Genomic DNA, 19231 nt, shown 5'->3' on the forward strand with positions numbered 1-19231 from the left:
GCATGGCCTGGCACCTACATATGTTTCTGAGCTGTTACAGCCTTACTGTAGTTGTTGGCGTCTTCGTTCATCTGATCAGCAGCTTCTTTTAGTTCCTCACTCCCAATATAAACCAGAGGTGACCGCGCTTTTACAGTTACCAAACTCTGGAAAGCCTTCACTTCGCCATCAGATTGGCTGAATCTGTGGCTTCTTTTAAACAGCTTTTAAAAACTCACTTCTTTAGGCTAGCCTTTTTTTTTATAACTCTTCCTGTTTGCCTATTTTTATTTCTAGTCGTGCTAATTTTTGTCTGATATGATGACCCCCATATGTGACTTGTGTATGCCTAATTGTGTATATTGATGTATGCATATTTGGTATGCAATGCATGTTTGTATGTGCGTTTATCAGTATCACAATGTTTTCCATTCTCTTTTAAACCAGTAAGTACTTTGTAATGTTGTGTTTTAAAAAGTGATTAGAAATATTGCTTTCTTGTGTATATGAGGGATATCTAAGTCATATCAGTTGTGTTGTCTATTATAAGTTAGTCAAAGGTCACTTGAGGTGTTCACTTTCTCTCTTTTGTCACTTCCAACACTCAGGCTCTCAGTTTCCCCTGGTTAGGTGACATTGTGTGACTCTGAATGCACACACTGTACATGTTAGTGTGAGCAGCAGAACAGACACTCCTACCCCTATCCTCCTGCATTCACACAGGTGAGGCATTCCAGACACAATGCCCTCCCCTGTGTGCAGCTGTGGGAAATCTCAGGTCATTGGGAACCTGGGACTGTCTGATGCAATCTTGGGAATAAGAGACCAATTTCAATACAAAAATTGCCACAGCACAAGTGCATATCTCAACTTTTACTGTGATTAACTGGGAAACCATTCCTAAATGCAGGAGGACCATTCCCCTGCAGGAGGTTCATGACTGTGGTCAAGTTAGATGATCGCCGAAAAAAAAAAGTCTGTTAAGCTCTTTATCTCATTAGAGAAGACCCCCATATTGCCTTAATTCTAATTCTTGCGTGCCAGTGTGCTTGTTTGTGTGCGTGAGAGAAAGAGAGAAACAATGACGAGCACATCGAGTCTGCAATCATCATCACATCTTTGAACTTAACAATTTTTTTTTCTCACAAATCCACCACCTCGTTACCTCCACTGTGAATCACAAACTTTTTAGGGTACAACATGCAAAGAAAAATGTCATCTTAACACCACAAATCTCACTCAGACCTGAGTTAGAGTATTACTGAGGTATAAAGCTATGTCAAAGCTACTACAGTCATCATGTGACTCAGCACTCACCCTTCTTTTTGAAGACAGACAGCAGAGAGTGGATGCTTTTCCTAAAGTAGACCACCATGCCTACACCAGCGCCATAGCAGATTTAAAAATCCAGATACAGTTGTAAAGCCAGAGTCCAACAAGTCCTCTTTTTGTCAGTGGTGAGTACATTTAATGTAGGACAAAAAAGAATCGGATGCCCTCAGAAGCTTGACAGCAGTTTGTCTGTGGGCAACAGTAAATACCCTGTTGTTGGTGTGAGAGGCTCTCTCCTCCTTCTGCAGTGTTTCTGAGTGACTTGGGAAAGACAAGTGCACAATGAGATCTGCTTCCAGCCAAGCAGCCTGTCCCAGCTGCCTTATCCCTGAGTCTGATACCTTCCTCCCTCCCCCCCTCTGCTCTCTCTCTCTCTCTCTCTCCCTCTATTTTCCTGTGTCGCTCACACTGGCTCTCTTCATTGCGATTCCCTCTCTTTTGTCGAATTAAGAGACCCCCCCCCCCCCCCCCCCACCAGCAAAACGGCTGTCAAAGTTTGGCTTTCAGGAGGCCTCAACCCCCACTTCACTCAATACAGACAGACACGTGTGATCATGTATTTGCACAGACACACTTATGAGTGAGTTCCCTTTCTTATGACTTAAATATATTTTTTTTAAGCTTTAAAGAAAATAAACTAAGTGAAAAGAGACAATAACAAAAGACAAAATTAAGTGTACCTGGATGTGACAATCTTGTGACCTTGAATATCTTCATCCCCTGAGGACTCTGACTTCACACATGTTGTACAGAACTTTATTTATCTTAGAGGCATATATTAACACTGTTTCATGTTCATGTTGGGTCATTCAAACACATGCTCTTAATGTAAAGTGTTGTGAGATAAGTTTTGTTATGATTTTTCCCCATATAAAAAAACATGTTTTCATTGATCGATTACATTTGAAATGATAGATCTTCTCCTCAGAACAACTTTCTTTTGTTAAAAGAAAACAGAAATGTATTCCTTTGGACATTAAATGTAAACATTGTACTGTGAAATGACTGCATTGTCATGCTTTGGTCATAAAACTATATTTCTATGGGCCAGTGCACTACAACAGACACTCCTTCAGTTTATTGCTATCAATTCCTATTACAGCTATAATAACAGCTATAACTGCGCCATAATCTTTGATTTACTTGAGGGTCCGTTAGTTCTCTTTGTCATTGTCCTTATCCTAATGAAAGCCTGCAGCATTATGTATCTGTCTGGCACTCTGTCTCATTATCTAAAGACTACAGGGGCTACAATTGACAGTAAAGGTTGTGTCATCATAGTGAGAAGCTAAACAAGCATTATGGTGTACTGTAAAGTTTTGCCCTCTTCTCTATCTGTGCTTCACAGTTCTCTCTTTTCCTCCCTCTGTCTTACATCTCTCAGTTTCGCTGCCTTTCTTTTCCTGTCTGCCCCGGTGCCTTATAGCCACAGAGGTCTAGTTTGAGTTATTTATAGCTGACACATCCTTGGTTCATCGTCGCAGCTCTGTGTGCAGATGAGTTCCTGCATGCCTACTAATGTTTCCTGACAAACCGCAGAGGCTATGAAATACAACACAGCTACGGGGGAAATCTGCAAAAAAAAAAGGCTGACGCACTGCTAGACAAATAACCGATGCTGTGTTCAGGATTGTGTCACCGCCAGAGAAGCAGCAGTTTTGGAGTGCTTGGCCTCTGAATAGATGTTTATTCACAATAAAGTGGCACATCAGGGGGCTACAGCTGGCTCATACACCAAGACCAGCTGGAGGGACACGCTGGAGGCACACACAATTAACTTCATCCATACACCCACCATCCCTCCTCACTAACTCATATCACCTGATGCTTAGAAATGGGTGGAGACACTACCATTTCTCCAGAGAAGAAATCGCTGACCTGCATCCCTGCATCCCTGCATCCAGGGTCAGGCTGCCTTGCCTTGGGGGCCTGGTGTCAGTTCAGCCTGAGGTTTCATGAGGCCTGGAACAAGCTGAGGACTTGGGGAGCAGCTTTAGACATTGGAGTCATGCCAGAGGATTAACTCTACCAGTGGCTTAATATGTCTTTACCTTAAACTTCCTCACACCTGACTTTTGTTTTCCCCTGTATCAGCATCATAATCTCATCAGTCTTTGGATTTAAACATTTTGTACGATTCTTTTAATTTACATTTTGCTAGAGAAAAAAGCTTGATACATCATCTGTATTCCAATCACTAATCATCTTACTCATTAACTCTTTATCCATGTGAATGTAACAGTTTACAAATATGATTACGTACATCTAAAAATGATTTCTTCCGCAGTGACATGGTCCTATAATTTCAAACAGTACCCTCCTTCAAAAAACAAATCCCTACCACACCAGAGTCCACTAAATACAGACCTTTACAAAGTGCCAATTTTAGGGTGTCTGGTCCGGCCTAAGCACCCCCCTGTTGTTAACCAGGACCCCTCATATCAATATTCATTAGAAGGCCTAAAGAGACACCATCTGGTCTTTGGGGAGAGAGGCCAGAGGGGAGAGGGAGGCTTCAAACGCCTTTGATTCAGTGCACACAACAAACCATTCCACCGCACAGGCAACATAACACTGCATTACAAAAGAGGAAAGTAGCATATGCTAACTTGATAACTAATCTTAGAGGCATTATAGAGAAACTGCAAATATTCAATGGTTGACTGCCAAATAAACCTTCTATCAATCATTTCAAATCAAGTGCTGTAGCTTTTTAATGGCTCCTTACATGTTTTACAGCCTTTTGCTGTGTACTTAAATATCATAAATCACTAATTGTTTCACCAGGCGGTTAGACAACGACCACATTTCAGATCACAGGCAGCCGAGAAATACAGGCTTGTTAAAATGTGAAAAGGCAAAGAAAGACTCGCCTTGTTAGCACGAGCCACCTTCATTTTAGTGATAAGGATTTTGACATGTCGTTCCTTTGTTTCTGATTTACACCTCATGATGTGGATACAAGCCAGGTTTAGATTGAATTAGTTAACGGCAGCTAAAAGAAAATGACCAACTTCAAGAAAAAGAACATTTTAGTATGGGAATACAATAAAAAAAAAAAATTTAATCAAAACATTTGTTCACGTAAAAAATCTGTACAGGTTGATTTTTAGTGAATATTTAGGGACATAAACTCTTTGAATTGATCTCACATTCTAAGAACGAGTATTCCTAAAGCTCAGAGCATAAATAAACGAAAGAAAACAAACAAACAAAAATGTAACGCCAGGAGATGAGTGGGACATCATAGAACTTTTATTGTTTCTTAAAGGGAGAATGTGCGACTTTTTGATCCAGTAGATGTCGCCCATTCGCACCAGCATTATAGAGGTCATATTATGCCCTTATTGGGGTTCGTATATTTAATCTTTGTACCTACTAAAGTATGTTCACAATAGCTAAAGTTCGAAAAAAAGTGTCTGTTTTCATGTACTGCCGCTCCATGCACCGGCTCGCTTCTGACTCTCTCTCTAAGGCTCTGAAGTGCCCACGTTCAGATTCCCCACGTGTGCCAAGTCTGATCTGATTGGTCAGCCTGTCGGCTCTGCCGTAATTGTTCAGTCGCTCAGCACGGTTCTCAGAAATGTCACGCCCCTTTTACCATATTGGGAATGCAGCCACTTTGGCTCCGAGGGGAGCATAAACATTAGCACCTTAGCACTACTGTGCTACCAGCAGGCTGCGGCATATCGTGGGCGTGCTACAGAAGTTAACAGGCCTGCAACATGAGCTGCTGGGCTTGCCACAACGAGCCAATGGGCTTAGATCAGTGATCTCACACTGACAAGACGTCACACTGGCAAATGTTTTTCGAGGGGGGCTAGAACCGAGCGTTACATGCAGCTAATGCTGCAGCTAACAGGAGGACATCGGAGAAGCCGCGTTTCCGTGGACTTTGAATTTTTGCACATAGATGTGCCTAAACATGCACAGGACACTTAGAAAACACACTAAAGAGCATATAAAAACAGAAAAAGCATAATATGACCACTTTAAACCAAAACAAACTGCTGTTGGGCGACACCTCCGCTATTCTGAAGCCTCTGCTCTCCTACAGCGACTCACCTCCAACCCCTCTCCACTCGAGGAGTTCTGAATTAGATTAAAACACACCATAATTAAGCAACAATAAGCGCAAGCGCGGACAAAATTAAACTTTGCTCGAGCTGCAATTGGCTGTGTCCTACATTGTTGTGTTAGCAGGCTAATGACACTTACGTGACATCCAAATAAGCAGTGAGTAGGCTGCGTTATTCTTCTTTTTTTCTAGCCCATGACCAAAACAGCTTTATACGTAAGGCATGTAAACATGATGTAAACATTATGTAAACATGGCTCCAACAACAACACAGCTGGAGGGACTCACACTTCTCACTCGTTGTAGACAGTCATGACTCAAAGAGACATTTACAGAGGATCTACTTGATTTCTGCTGTATTTATGTGTAAAATGTTGCACATTCTTCTTTAGTAAAATAGGCCATGTGAAGAGCAGGTCTGACACTGTTTTGGGTGTTGCTCAAAGACAGAAATGGCCACACTTTAGCTATAGTTTTCAAGATGATCAAAAACAGATTTGTTGATATTTCACACATGACAAATGATGACATCATCAGGTTTATTTTTTAAACTTTAGAAGCTCCACAAGAACCGCAGAAGAGATAATACAGGTAATTTACAGGCTGAGTAAAGACTCCACATGACGAGTAAACTGAAGTTAATTTGTAAAATTAGTTTTTAAACCAAGACTAATGAGACTCATTTGCAGCTAGCAGCTTCAGGACAACTTGACCCACCACGCCTACTCGGGAGAGAGAAGAAATATGTGACATAATACAGCTGAAGTCATTTACAAAACGGTCAGGCCTTATTAATAAAAAGGGGGAATATATCACTTTTCACCAGAGCAGACACAGACCTCATCCCTGAAAAGAGATCACATGGATAATCGTCATTTCTTGTACAAAAACCTGTATCATGTCCTGCTCCACTAGAGAGTGCTGTACCAACACCGACTGTCTGGACAACATGACACTGCAAAAACATCAGGTCATCAGATTATGATGTTCACTGTAGAAACATAGAGCCATCTAAATGTAAATTATGACTCCCAGTGGACTGACCAAGCCCAAACTCTGACATTATTCGAGAACAAGATACTGTTACCACATTGACTATGAGGTCACCTAGCATCCTCATCCAAACCTCTCACTTGTTGAACAGGGAGAAGTGATCTAAACAGAGAAGCAGACAGAAAGAATAAGCTGTACTGCCTTTGTCATAATGTCAACATCAGTATCTGGTGAGCATTCGAGCCAGTGGGCCATGAGGAGTAACAGGATTTCCACTTCATGCCCGACTGGGCTTGAAAACTGCCACTGTGTGTCGGCAAATCAAGGGGTGTGTGGTTCAGTGAATGTATTCTTTAATCATGAGAAATAAAGTAATGGTGGTGGCAGGGACAAAGCCGTGAAGATGGCAATAGGGAGTAAAAAACAACTATGATCATGTAGGAGCAGTGTTTCCTGAAAGGTTTCAGACACACCTGCACAGCCTGCAGAGCTTTGTGTAATAACACAGCTGTGGAGAACTCGAGGACAACAGGCACTTGTTCATAAAATGAGGCTCAGAGCTCCCTCGTCCCCTGTTGGGTCATGATGTGTTTGGGAGGTTTGCTGCATTGATTCCTTAAAAAGAACAAAAACCGACAGAGTTAAACTAATGTTATGATTGGACAAGAAACATTAATAGCTTCTCTATCAACTTTTTTGCTGCTGCCATGCCCGGTCAGTGACACGCAGATCCTTGATAAATAGATTTTAAAAAACGAGTTTTAAATATTTGCTTTAATTTCTCAAATAGTTCAAACAGTTTCCAAAATCAGCTGGGCAGTAGTTTTTACCAAATGTTACCAAAACAAGAGTAGAAACTGAGTTTGCAGGGGGCTTTTTTTTTCCAGGAATGATACACATTTTGTTCTCTAGTAAGTATTTACCATGATTGTAGATACGAGGTGGATGTGGCAGCCCTGAGGTCCCCTCTTGGTTTTTTGAACCAGCCATTTGAAGCTAGTTAGAATTAGAACCAATCTAAGGGGACAAAGTGTTGTTTAAGATGACGTAACATTAGCAGATGTGTTTTCTTGCTGACTGGTTTTGAAAGTGGGTTTTGGCAGCCAGCTGCTCTCCCCTCTTTCCAGTACCTCCACTGAATCTTTTAGCCTACTTTTATTTATGACTTTACATTTATACTGTAAATGATAATATAATCATCCAAATTAGCACAATGCTAAAATAGAGAAGACTCCAAACTGGCAAATGAGAAAAAAACATTTATTTTTAGTGATAAAAAAGGCGAAATGAAGGCTTATTTGCAAAAAGTTTCCATTCAATTGAACTCCTTTTTGCAGCTGGTAAATGAGCCCACTACTGGCCATTCGAAGGATTGCAGGTTTAAGGCACTTATGAATTGCATATGTTGGGTCTTTACAAATAGTATAACAAAGAGTACGCTCTAGAAGACCATGCTTTTGTAAAGTGTCTTGAGATAACATTTATGAATTGGAGCTGATTGATTGATTGATTGCATTGTCTTGTGACCATTTCTTATGTTTTTGTATGTACTTGTATTTTCTGCTTCACGATGGCATGTTCCTCTTTAATGAAGGATCATTTGAGTGTCGTTTTTTTTTTTAACAAATAAAGACAATATCTAGTGGAACCAGTCCATTGTTATAATAGAACATTTTGCATATAAATAGTGTACTGAAAGATGTTTTATTTTATTAACACAGCATATTGGTAGATATACAGAAGCGGCCTGCAGTCTGCAGTGGAATGTTTGTCTGCTGAGTCTGACCACAACAGTACACCACACATCTTTCACTCCCAGCTCTCATCGTATACAGGTAATGAAACTGCCAGAGTACGGGAAGACAGGGTTAAATTGTGACCAGCAATAAACCTCCAACTGCCCCAACACACGAGCGGAAACACACACACACGCTCACACACACACACACACACACACACACACACACACACACACACACACACACACACACACACACACACACACACACACACACACACACACACACACACACACACGTGTCATTATTCAGCTCATTGCTGCTCCCCTGATTTGTATTCTATAGCTGCTGTGCTCTCGACTTGAGTTATGAGCTCCTCTACATTGACTGGTGTAGTATTAACCAGGGAAAGAGCGAGGCAGGCTAACCTCCACCCACCTGCACATATCTAGTGGAATTTTTCATCGCACCGTCTGTTCAGGTGACCTGCAGAGAATAAAACATGAACTGTCTGATAAGGGTTGTTTGTTGTTGTACCTACAGTATCTGATCAGAGCTTACTGTATAGCGGTAGAGGAGGACATGTATATGTGTGCAATAAAGGGACCCTGGAGATGTGGAGAAGGAGAGGTAGAGGCTGAAGGAAGGTGAGGAAGGAAGCTAAGGAAATAGGAGGAAAAGGAAAGGGTACAGGCTAGGAGGAGGACATAAATCACAGAGTACAAGCACCTGTCACTACCCATGAACCCCATCTGTATTTCAGCGTTCCTCTGGGTGGCTTTACAGAGTGGGTGAGTTAACATCAAACGGTGAGGAGGAAGGGGGCAAAGTAATGAAACAAAGAATAAAAGGAAAACATCTGAATCCCAGGTTCTCTTGTGACAAATTGTGTGATCATTATAGGCTTCTTCATCATCAATGTGATTGTGTTAACACAAGAGAGAGATGCCATCTTTACTTTTTGTCACATGAATATAAAAGAAGAAAGCTTTGATAAAATATGGGTTTAACTCTGGGCTAGGGCTGGGAAATTAATCGAAAATTAATCGAAATCGGCATTCAGAACCTCTAACCGATTATTGTCAGGGCAGAGTCACGTGACGACATGTCCAATCCGCGACATGGAAGCAATGTCGGTCGTTTGGACACATGTAGTCTTAAGGGAAGAAAGAGTCAAATGTAAATATTGCGGAAAAACTGTTATTAAGTTATTTATTTTATCAACTTTTTTAAGAGAAGTTAATTTCTACTTTCTACTAAAATGTATGGTTTTAATTTCAAGCGATGTTTTGATTTCCGTTCGAAATATTCAATAATAAACCACAAAATAGTTCATCAGATATGCACTCTTTCATTAGAAACAATATTCCAGCTTTAATAGTTGAGCATATTTACAGTAGAGACCATGTCAGTGAACTATGAGGGCAAAAAACAAAAACGAAATAATCGTTCATTCATTGTAATCGAGGTCAAATGTTCAATTAATCGTGCTATTGATTTGAGGTCATATATCCCAGCCATACTGTGGGCAGTATCAACTTCGCTGAAGATAATAAAGTACTTTTAAAACATATTGTGATTTTAAATGTCTAATTGATTGAACTCTAACTTAAACTCAAAATAAATGTGTTTTTCTGGAGCTGAAAATCCCTAGCCCCAATGTATGTGTCTGTAAGGCTGTCCTGTAAAATTCTTCTTGCTGTTTATGAATTTATTTTTGACGAGTGTCAGTGTGAGGAACAGAGACATTTAACAAGCGTCTGCTTAGCTAACAGGATTAGAGGTACATGGGCATTAAAGTGGAACAACACACGAGACATACGTCCCTCTGCAGGTTAACTAGAAATGAACACTGATGTTAAGAAGATATCTTTAAGTCTGCTAGACTTACTCTGATGTCTCATGTCTTTATTAAAGATATACTATGTTATTCTATTCCAAGTACTAATTTCTGCAGAAGCAGGTTGTCCTCTGAGCTGAGGAGAATGACTGCACTTCTACTGTAAACACTAACATGGTCAAAAAGATAAACTAAGCTGCAACACATCCTCACTGCTCCACCCTCTCCCTGAGAAGAGGATTGGGGTTATGTTTCTTCATGGAAGAGGAGCTGTTATGTTCCTGGTGGTTTGAACTTAAGAGCTTATTTTTTTTTGCAAGCTGAACTGAAGCTCAGTAAATACAATTACAGATATAGCTGTATAAAAGTGGAGACGCGGATGAGCCACTGTTCACAACACTCATCTTCTGTCTCATAACAAGATAATACATTGATTTGTTGCCAATTTGTGTGGGAGTGAGCAGAGGAGTACTCTGAGTGACCCAGGAAAATTAGAGGGTATACTAAGAGACTCAAAGGGCCTCCAGACAAAGCCACCCAGAGAGACGACAGACATGGTTTCAGCATACTGACGTTCAGCATACCGCAGAAAAATCTGTCTTGACTACTGCACATTTCAAACACAGATTCACAGAGTCAGATGTCAATAACAAACAAAAAATGCGTTAAAAAGATTAGAAAAGTTGTAAATGAACTCAACAATAAAAACTTAAGGGCTCCAACTAGGCTAAAGATTTTGTGATAAGGGTTTTTAGGATGTTCCACAAACAAGTCCTTAAGAAACACACCAAGGCAAACTGCTGGAGAAAAAAGGGGCACAGGTGCTGCAGGTTATTTGAGGGCACATCTCTCTAATGGTGAATGGCCTCATTTAGAATGATTGATGGGTTAATGAGAGAGCCCATAGCTTCCGTTCAGAGTCATCTCCGAGCAGAGCAGGACAGGACCGGACAAGCCCAATGCACCCTTAGTCTTACTCCTCAGTCAGATCTGACACCCCTTTTTTTCAGTAAAGTCGGACGACTAAATCTACTGGAATTAACTAAGGCAACCTTTTTATACAGTCATTCTCAGCAATAATGCATGTAAGATTTAAAAGTGAAGTAAATTCATATATTTGAGTTAATCCATGTATTTAAGTTTAAGTTAAAAATAAGTTAACATTTATACAGTGAACTATTTACATATTTGAGTATAATAATATTGATATATTTACATGTTTTAATGTTTGCAGTAGCACCTAGTAACTGTGACCAAATTATATTGAATCTACTTCTGTGTTTGTCATAATGTTTGCCTTGAGTTTAATCAGCCTAACCTCTGATTGGCTAATGACGGGACATGTGATGAGCAACAAGGAAGTGTGGTGGTGGTTGTGTAGCAGAACAATGTGGATGACAGTGAAGTGCTGCTGAGAAAGTTATCCGTCTCCATCCTTCTGTTTCTCTTAACTTGAGTGATCCATCCACCACACATCGGACCCTCACGTTACATGCACATAAAAAGGTTACTGCCATAAACTGTCTCAGTCTTTAATTGTCTTTGTGGTTTTTTTTGTGTTTTTTGTTTGCAGTTAGTCACAGTGTGTATTGAAGGCAGTTGAAGGGAAAGTTGAACATGTCAGGAAATATGCTGTGGTGTTATTTTGTGGTGATACAAGAAATATAAAAGATTTAGAGCTAGCAACTTTTTATTATTATTTTTTTTTTTACATTATAACAACCGTAACTAAGTTTACTGACTAACAGCTAAGTTGACTCAAAGGTAAGTCGCTGTTAACCACACAACTTTACAAGTTATCAGTGTTTTACTAATTCCTTCAAAATAAAAGAATAAAAACAATATAATATGATTTGACCATAGACATTAGAAAACATGGACGTAGTCTCAGTGACATCACCCATTGGTTTCTGGAGCGCACCTTTGACTCTAAGTTTCTGTCAATCTAGTAAAAGTCAAAGAGGTGGAGTTCAGCCTCCGAGCAAACAGCGACCTCCTGCCTGCATGCAGTCACACCACTCCCTCCCCTCTCTTATCCTTCATAAAAGTATTAAAACAATTCAACCCCAAACAGTGTGTGTCGATAAAGACATAAAGAAAACTATTCAGACCTAAACATTTTTCATACCAGGCTGTAAACATGTTTATATCTACTGTCAAAATGGGCGTTTTAGAATGGGTGTGTATGTGACTTCCAGGGTTTTTTGGAGCCAGCCCCAAGTGGACACTTGAGGAATTGAAGGTTTTTGCCGTCTACACTGGCACTTGGGTTATTTTCTCCCTTGTACAGTGTTTATAATATTCCAAGCTAACCCGGTCATGGTTTATTCAAGATTTATATTTGGCAATGGGATCTAATAATCCATAATTATTTTCAAAATGTTATTAATAATCTAATTATGTTATTGCCTGTCTCTGCTATAATCTGATCGGATTCTGACAAATTGGTTTAAATGTTAATAAGTGTAACCCTTCTCCACAGAATAAATATTACAGAGCAACTGAAATCTTTTAGCAGTAGAATTTTAAAAGGTGTATGAAGGGTAACCATGCTTAAACATATTTTACAAATTTGACAGCGTACAGTTTATTTATTTTACTGAGCCACAAGGAGACACATTTAACTCTCTATCCAGCAATGTGCTGTCTGCCACTACATTTTTCTTAACATGAGCTCATTACACTGTGATGTTCATTTCAAGATTTACAGAAAAACTCAGTGGTTTAAAGCATTTATTTATCTATCAAGTTATCAACATGCCTTCTCTGCCACTCAGACAGATGGAAAGAAAACTGTATCTGAAAACTGATCTGTATCACTTCTCTGCCACAGATCCGTGACAAATAGATATCACTATAAAACTTCCCCTGATGTCTACTTCATAAAAAAACCTCTCTCTTTGACCATATCTATAACACATCTAAATGTCTCATTCTGGTTTGTCTCACTACAGAATGATAACGTGTATCTGCATTGACTTTCATTGTGCCAAAAGTCACTCACATTATTCTGTTTCTCTGTCGTTCTATTGAAGTTAAAGAGATTGTCAACATTTCCAGACATGGAGTTTTCTGTGACACAATTGTCCCTTGTTGTTTTCTGTACATGGACTCTCTGTCTGTTAAAATGTATTATCCTTATGTGATTCAGCCACAAGTTGCTCAAAGACAGGGATATAAAGCTGTTTAAAAATACATCTATGCATTCAGAATGATGTGACCATAGGAATCATGTTCATCATATCATATCAAGTAAGCTTATGAAAAGTCAGGGTTATGGAAAACAACTTTCCTCTGAGCAGTGGAAAGTTGACAACTTTAACTTAATTTGACTGCGTGTCATCCGGATCACACTGAACACATTAGGTTTGAACAGATGCACTCAGTTGTCAACACTCCACACATGATGTAACACACAAAGAAACTCACACGCATTGAGTACTATGCTCGTCAGCAAAGTAAGTCCAACAATGTGCATATGTGTAAACTGAGACCTACAGAGAATCAGTCTGTTGTGTGTGTGTGTGTGTGTGTGTGTGTGAACTCATGCATGCGCTTCTCACCAACAGAAAACATCTCAATTTGCAAATTGTGAGCTTTTATTAAAGCGCCCCCCCCCCCCTCCCCCCAAGAAAAAAAAACAAAAAAAACATACTCCTCCTCGTCACTTTTCCTCACTGAAATCCCATTATGCACGGCAAATGAGCTAAGCTTCTCTTTCGTAAACAAGTCAGAACCATTTGGACTGAATCAGTTTGAAAACACTTGTAAATCTGTGTGAAGAGAGGACAGCTTGTTTGAGCAAACTTGCTGCCAAATACTGAAGTAGAAAAGGTGGCTGAGGCTGGTGCTCACACCATCTGCTTGGCACTTGTTTTTGGCTTCCCAGTGCAACCTCTTCACCGACCAGTGAAACCACATTATTGAAGTTGTTGGGGTTAATTATAGCTGGTGACATCAAAGTATTACACTCATTAAAATGCAGTTATATAACTGCATGTTTCTATTTCTTTGATCATATTTATTGCACATGCGTTGCTGTGAAAATAAACAATCAATAAATAGTGCAGGTACCAGATTTAGCTGCTACATTAGCTACTTTCTGTATACAGGTCAACAATACTTCACAACTCTTTAGGCACAAAAACTTGTATGTGTAGTTTATTTGTGTTCATTATACTGTTAACTGAAGTGTTGAGCATTTTATTTGGACATTCTAAAGTATTGTAAAAACTACAAGTCTAACTGAAAAGCTGCTGGTAATGGGGAAAAGTTTCTCAAATTTTTAGATTAGAGTGAGTAATCGGAGATAGAACATGCTTTAAATACTTATTAGAGGTTAGCAAACCAGATGAATCTTTCAAGGGAAAACTCAGTGAACACTTTTGGATGACTAGTACAAGACCTTTCAATAGATGCCTAACGTGATTTAAGTAAAGTTTTTATCTTTGTTTGATGTTTCTCTCTGTTATGTCAGCAAAGCAGGACATGCTGAGTTAAGACTGTCACAAGATTCTGATTACAGATTGGACACAGTGGTGTTGGAAAATGAAGCCTAACATCAGCAGTAAAAGATGACTTTATTCCTCTTTTGATAGGATAAACATCAAATCCACACCGTGACCAGAGTTGAAATAATGACCTTTGAGTGGCAAGGTCACACACAGGTCTGTGTGTTTGTGTGTGCGCTTTTTAATGGTAAGATCTGATGCTTTAATTCAATTTTGAATCACATGCAGGAAGCTACTGGACCGATTCCCATTACGGAGCAATCCACACATCAAGGCTTCTGATACTGGAGACTGTGAGGTCACTCTAACTTACACATTGAAGCTACAACGTTTTGGGTAGATACTTTACATGGTCATACGCAGTGTTATTCAACTTACAATAAATGCTGTCTTTACCTATGACACAAATATAAAGCAGAGTGTTGCTTTTCTGTCAGCTCATCTACATACCATATTGAATATTTCTTCTGTCCTTTAGGTCTTTCACACTTGCAGAAAACTACTGAAAACTCCGGATATTTCCCGCAGAAGCTGTATGTGTGAACGCCAACAGCCACATTTTTCGCCAGGAGTTTCTCCTGCCAGACCCCTAGTATTTTTTTCCCCAGCAAGTCAGAGTGAGCTGATGTGAAAACGCAGCAGGATATTCTCCGGAGAATTCACCTCGAGCCATTTGGAGGGGGAGTGACGTTTATATACTGAAACTGCTGCATGGTACATAGAGGCAAATATTCTCATTACAGCGTCGTATAGCGGACTCTTCTTACCTCAGGAGACCTCGAGTAGGTAGTACTCATGGGCAATATGAAGACAGTTTGACTTTTGGACAAAAGCAAGAGCTGAAAGCTAAAAGGCTCCATATAGTGGATATAATCTGCACTGAGATGAAGAGTCTCTGTGTGTTTGCTGCTTAGACAAACCCCTTTCACATTACTCATTTGATCTGCTGTTCATGATAAACTGTAGACTAGTGAAGCCATAGTTAAGAAAAGAATGAATGTGGAACGTAGTAGGTGTTTTAATGCATTACTGCCTTCAGGTACCAATTAAAGTTTTGTTTTGAAATAAGTAATAAGCCACACACTGCTCCTAACCTCGACTGAAATAACAGGATTTCTTTTCCAGTGGCAGCTGAAGTTAAATTTGGGTCAAGTCATCACATAGAAAACATAAAACTACACTCAACATAGGTTTTCTTTTGGCATGAGGGGGACTTTCAAACTGGTTGAGAATAATTTAGAAGCAATTATCCTTAATTTAAAAGTGCTATGAGGATGCCGTCCAAGAGCTTAAAAATTCCTACGCTTAACTTAGGACTCTGGTATGTAAACTAACCACAATTGCATGCTCTAAAAATGTTCAAGCTGCAAACGCTCCTTCTGCTGCAGGGCATCAGAGGGCAGAGGTATCTGCAGTGCATTCTTTTCCAAAGAAATCGTCAGTGACATTTTACTGCAGCAGGCTAAAGCGTTACATTACAGGTGAAAACAGGTGAAGCCATTTAAAACAGGCAGGATGCCTTAAAGGTTCTGGGAGCCTAATGTCACAGGAAAGGGGGAGACGGTTGATGAGTGACAGGTGCTTTCCCCTCACTCTAAACAGATTATAGGCTTCTTATTTTCCAAGCAGACAGAAATGATGAAGTTAGGGACGGAGATGAAAGGTAAACAGGGTTACATAAACAGACAGAGGTTGGTTTCAGAATAAATCTACAAGTTTTTTTATCTTATTGTAGGAAATATAGACGCAAAATGAGATTTTCCTGCGAGCATGTTTTTTTCTTACCTGCATAAAAAGTAGAGGACAGCAGCAAGATGCAAAGAGAGAAAACAGCTACAGGACGTAGAAGATCAGTGCTGGATGAGGAGATGGGGCGAGGCGTAGGAGGGCGAGATAGCGGAGACAAAAAGTCATCTCTTTATCCAGCTGTACGTTGCCTAAGCTCTCTGCAGGGAGTCAGCGGCACACAGTAAATGGGATCTTCAAAGGAGGACCAAGAAGAGAGCGTCTTAGCCCCGGTTACAGAAATCAAAAGGCTTAGCCGAGCTTTAGCCAGCAGGATAATGGAATATGGAATATCAGAGCCGGCACACGACAGCTGTATTGAAAAAGGCAGGGAAATCAGCTTGCAGCCTTGTTCTCAAATTATAAACAGCCTTATATGACATGTTCTTCTTGCTTTCTCCACCCTTTATATTCGCTATAGAGTCACCTTCTGACGTTCTCCCTCCTCAATTCTGCCACAAGTCCTCACTTAACGTCATCTACCGAGACGACATTGACCTTAAAGTTACTAACCATAAAACATGAGCAGTTCATCTGACCATATGCACATATTCCCCCCTTAGGAATGTCAGAAGATAGATCACCTGGAAATAATCCAAGGTCAAGGAGATAAAAGTATAAAGGAGAGGAAGCAAGGGGGGAGTGAGAAGGAATGAGGTGAAGATAAAAAGGTAGAAAAGTTTTTTCTTAACAATAGTATGCCCTGACATTCAAGGTTCAGATTCTTCACTAGACGGATCATACTGAAAGTGCTTCCTGTGTGCAGAGACAAATTGAGTCAGACTATCCTGTGAAAGCCAGCCAGAGGTTCTCCCTACAGAGAGGACAGATATGAGACTGTGATATCTAACATCTGGAGACCAATCAGCTGCTTCACATGAGTTTCATAAAACTCCAAAAAGGGCCAAAGAAAGAAAGGATGACAGCGCGGTGTTGATCACCTGTTGATGCAGTGAAGGGAGTCAATATGTTATCTGTTGCAGCCCACTTTTCTCCTGGTCATATCACCAAATACAGAGGCAACTTTGAAATGTTGGAGCTCCTGCACGTCATTTTGTGTCTTAAAGAGTTTGTGTGCACATAAACACATCCACCAATTTTTTAACACAAGTCGTGAAGAAGCTCCCCAAGTTGGCACTTTGCTGTCCCATGTGTGTTATTTTAAGACAGCATGCCAGCCTTCCGGAACAAAAAAGAGGCTTGACATGTAAACAACGATGCCTTCGTCTCACACACACACACACACACACACACACACACACACACACACACACACACACACACACACACACACACACACACAGAAACACACACACACACACACACACACACACACACACACACAGAAGCAGCACTGTCCCATCCTGTCACTCTCCCATTTACACGGACTTCAAAACAACTCTGTTTCTAATTTCTCTTAACGGCGCAACGACATCATAACCCCATTCCGTCTCAGCATCTTTTTCACAAAACAGCGCGGTGGACTGACGTTGTGACTGTCCTGTCTAAAACACGCCGTGTAAACAGGGAAACTTAATCCAAACACTTGAAGTGAGGAGTTGATTATGTGACTGAACTGGGTGAGGAAAAGTTTGAAAACTTTTAGGTTCAACTAAGTCATCCCCAGAAAGACAACACTCTTGTATACTCTCTAAAGTTCTTTGAACAGGAAATCCAATGTTCTTCTCCTGGAGATGGGAATGCTTTGCAACCAGCAGAAATCTCTGTTTTCTAAACGTAATGCATATGCAGCTGAAAGCAGTCAGATAATACATAATGAAAAAACAGGCTGCAACAGCTGCAACAAAGTTTGTCACAATAACGTGTGCTACAACTCCCACATAAGTGAGGAGGGCAAAACATCAACCTTATTAACTTTGATGAAGTTGCTCTTCATACTACAAGTGTTGCTGGAGCTTTTTGACCTCTTCAAGCCTTTCACTCTTCATGCACCTTGGTAGTTGGTGAAGTTGTGCCAAAAAAATCCTGCTCTGCTTCGCAAGTGAGTAGTCGACATCAGGCATAAAGCGTCATCGCACAGCTGAAAAGTCGACTAATCGACAAGTCTGTGTAACCCCTTCTACAGCTGACACAATACGTTGATGAATTGACAAGTAGTAAACTGCAACTAATTGGATATCAGTTAATTGTTTCAGTTTTGTCAAACATCCTCTGGTTCTCGCCTTCCAAATGTGACAAATTTCTCCAATTATCGTGATAGTAGACAGAAATCTTTGGGTTAAGTCGGATAGCTAGCTAGGATATCTCCATGCACTTTAGAAAACTGTAATAGGCGTTTTTACACTTTGTATAAATCTTGTGGAACCCCAATTTGTAACTCTTCTTCATTGCTTCTCGAGGTGTCTCTTAAAGGATTAATGTGCAACATTTTACACATAAATACAGCAGAAATCAAGTCTACACATTCTCGCAGTGTTTGAGACTCAATGTACAGAACACATGTTAACTTATTGATCATTTCTAGGGCTGCCAGCATTAACCAGTTCATCACAATTAATTAAGGTCTGAAATCAATGCATTCATCTTTTTTATCGCGATTAATCACGCGCTATTTTGTCCCCTTGGGTGACCGTTGATAAGCAGTGTCTCCCTGTAGTCACAGTGATGGAAAAGAACAACACTGCTGCATCTTTAAATGTCTCATTTCACTTTACAAAACTCTCAGACCGCTCAGCTGACGAGTTACCGTTCCTTTGAGCTGTTTTCATTTAGTTTTTTATCCGTACGTTCCTGTTTCCGTGGTTCAGGTAATGTTGTAACCTTCCATCTACCAGAAATGTATTACTTTATTTCAAAATAAAAGCGTGCTTGAATTTGAACAGCAAGTAAAGTACAGCTTAAGACGGTACAGAAATTCAAAATGAAAGCCTAACAATTTTTATTTTTAACTGCAAAATTGAAACATGAGATTAACTTTTGAAATATGTTATTTTACATTCCATTCAAAACCAGC

The 19231-nt window shown here is 40.0% G+C and overlaps 1 protein-coding gene across 4 annotated transcripts in view; it reads right to left on the minus strand.

The window, feature by feature from the left end:
- nhsl3 (NHS like 3) overlaps window positions 1-19231 on the minus strand; it is a 42299-nt gene that overhangs the window by 8926 nt on the left and 14142 nt on the right. Inside the window, exon 1 of one of the 4 annotated variants that reach the window (XM_061058837.1) lies at window positions 1297-1583. The exons of the other annotated variants lie outside the window; for them this stretch is intronic. Within the exon in view, the coding sequence (XP_060914820.1) occupies window positions 1297-1354 (58 nt within the window). The 5' untranslated portion in view covers window positions 1355-1583. Of the gene's footprint in view, window positions 1-1296; window positions 1584-19231 lie in introns of those variants that run through there. 4 annotated transcript variants of the gene reach the window in all.

The sequence above is a fragment of the Labrus mixtus genome, chromosome 16, assembly GCF_963584025.1.
Source record: "Labrus mixtus chromosome 16, fLabMix1.1, whole genome shotgun sequence".
NCBI lineage: Eukaryota > Metazoa > Chordata > Actinopteri > Labriformes > Labridae > Labrus > Labrus mixtus.